The sequence below is a fragment of the Myotis brandtii genome, unplaced genomic scaffold (genome assembly GCF_000412655.1).
Source record: "Myotis brandtii unplaced genomic scaffold, ASM41265v1 scaffold964, whole genome shotgun sequence".
Lineage (NCBI taxonomy): Eukaryota > Metazoa > Chordata > Mammalia > Chiroptera > Vespertilionidae > Myotis > Myotis brandtii.
In genome coordinates, this window is record NW_005371989.1 from 346,774 (window position 1) to 348,895 (window position 2,122).

Genomic DNA, 2,122 nt, shown 5'->3' on the forward strand with positions numbered 1-2,122 from the left:
GTTGGCCTGCGGACTGAAAGGTCCCAGGTTCGATTCCGGTCAAGGGCATGTACCTGGGTTGCGGGCACATCCCCAGTAGGAGATGTGCAGGAGGCAGCTGATTGATGTCTCTCTCTCATCGATGTTTCTAACTCTCTATCTCTCTCCCATCCTCTCTGTAAAAAAAGCAATAAAATATATTAAAAAAAAAAAAAGAAATGAGTTTCATGACAAAAGTTCTAACTATAAAAGAATGAAAATTGTTAAGAAAAAATACCTGAATATGTATTTGATACATGATATAATTGACTCAAAGTATAAAGAAGAAAATTGCCAAGTTTATCTGACAATCTAATTACATTGAAATCATTTAATATATTCTCTCAATAAAATAGACTATTTATTAGCATTCAACATCTTCAAAAACATTAATAAAAAAGTTCTATGAAACAACTATAGAAGTATTCATTAAAAAAAATGCATGTGCTTTTAAGTATATACAATCAAACATAACAACCCATATTGAGGAAGTACATTCAATCCTTTGAGATTTTGCTTCCCAGCATTGACAGTTTGGCTCAAATAAACTCACAAAAATTCCCTATAGGTTTGAATGAGATAATGCTTCAGATAATGGCAGTTTTGCACCTTATTTTAGACTTTACACTCAAAACAGAAGACGTGAGTTACCAGGTAACTGTTACCTGAAAGCCATTGGTGATAGATTAGGGAGATGGGAGAAAGCAAAGTGGATGAAAAGTAAAATGGTAGATACACACACTTTTATGTAGGTGGGTACAGGATAGTTAACAGTCAGCAATTAACATGACAACACTAAGGATGAGAGGAAGTATGGTCTCCACCCAAGGACATTAGTTGTGCCCTGAGGGACCTGGAAAAAGGGGAGTTACCCTGACATTGCAAAGGTCTGTTATCATTGTTGCAAAAGACAACAGACAGGCTTAGTTAAGGTAAAGATGGATTTAGTCAGGGAAGATTCTAGCCTAGGACATGACTACCTGGCATAAACTATAATTTAAAAGTTTTCGTTTTAGACCATCCTTTGTGGTTACTTTAGGTCTCTGAGTGTGCAAGGGAGCGTGCAGGCAGCAGGCCTTCCCTGAGTTTGTCAGGGTAGCATGTGGCCCCTTTCCATCCACTCCACCTAAAGCCAGGGGAGAGGGGGGGAGGGCGAGGGGGGAAGGGAAGGGGAGGATGATACAGGCAAAAACGAACTAAAGTAAATTTCCTTCTAGAGTAAAATATGTACCTAATTCATGAACACATCTCATAGTAATTAGACTGAGGAGAGTCCTTTCGACCAGGCCAGGACTTCCCGCCAGAACCCAGAGGTCTGGGATTCTTTCTCTTAAGGACAGAATGGCTGGGGGCGAGGAAGGGATGGTTGGAAAGTGTCAAGGCTGGGACTCAGCAAAGATTGCAATGGAGCCAGACTCTATGGAAGATGGCCCGGTCACATTTCATTGTCTGTGTTTCTAAACAAGGGTCAACAGTTTCATAAGTGGACTCCAACTCTTACGTGACCCCCTCGAGGCATAAGACCCTCTCATTCCAGCATGGCCAGGCCTGCTGAGTCACCCTCAGGTTCTTGGAAATTCAATCCGAAATTTCCTGGGCCCAGTGTTCGCAAAGAGCTGAGCACAGCCAGCCCACACCCAGGAAAAGGGTCTATTTGAATGCAAATAGACCAGGCGCGGTAAGGTTTGGCTGAGTTCAGGGTAGTCTGGCTGATCCTCCCGCCTATTGTCACTCAGACGCGAGGGGGCGGGGTCTAGGGGAAGTACCCAATCAAGGATGCCGCTGGGACGGGTGGGTGGGGTGAGGCGCCGAGGGGCGTGTCCGTGCTTTCCGGCTCCGAGCCTTGCGGGGGTTGGCGAATCCTCTCGTCCAAAACAGTCCCCGGTGGCTCGGCCGCACCCCTTGTGCCATCTGCACCGGTCGTGGGGCTCGTAGGAAGGACTCAGGGAGACCCCGGACACCCCGAAATGGTGAGTGTGCGGGGGCCGGATCAGGAGACCCGGCCGAGGGGCTGGTGGAATCATGGGCGGCACGGCCTCCCCTCGGTCAAGTACGGAGTCTTCCGACCCGAGCCCCCCGGGCGCGCCGCTAAGACCTCCGTCCC

At 46.8% G+C, this 2,122-nt stretch overlaps 1 protein-coding gene across 1 annotated transcript in view; it reads left to right on the forward strand.

Moving 5' to 3' along the window:
- Window positions 1-1,908: 1,908 nt before the first annotated feature.
- The window catches only part of LOC102263808 (zinc finger protein 14), an 11,889-nt gene continuing 11,675 nt past the window's right edge, over window positions 1,909-2,122 (forward strand). The window contains exon 1 of the mRNA XM_005886213.2: window positions 1,909-1,988. Coding sequence (XP_005886275.1) covers window positions 1,986-1,988 — 3 coding nt within the window. The 5' untranslated portion in view covers window positions 1,909-1,985. The remainder of the gene's footprint in view (window positions 1,989-2,122) is intronic.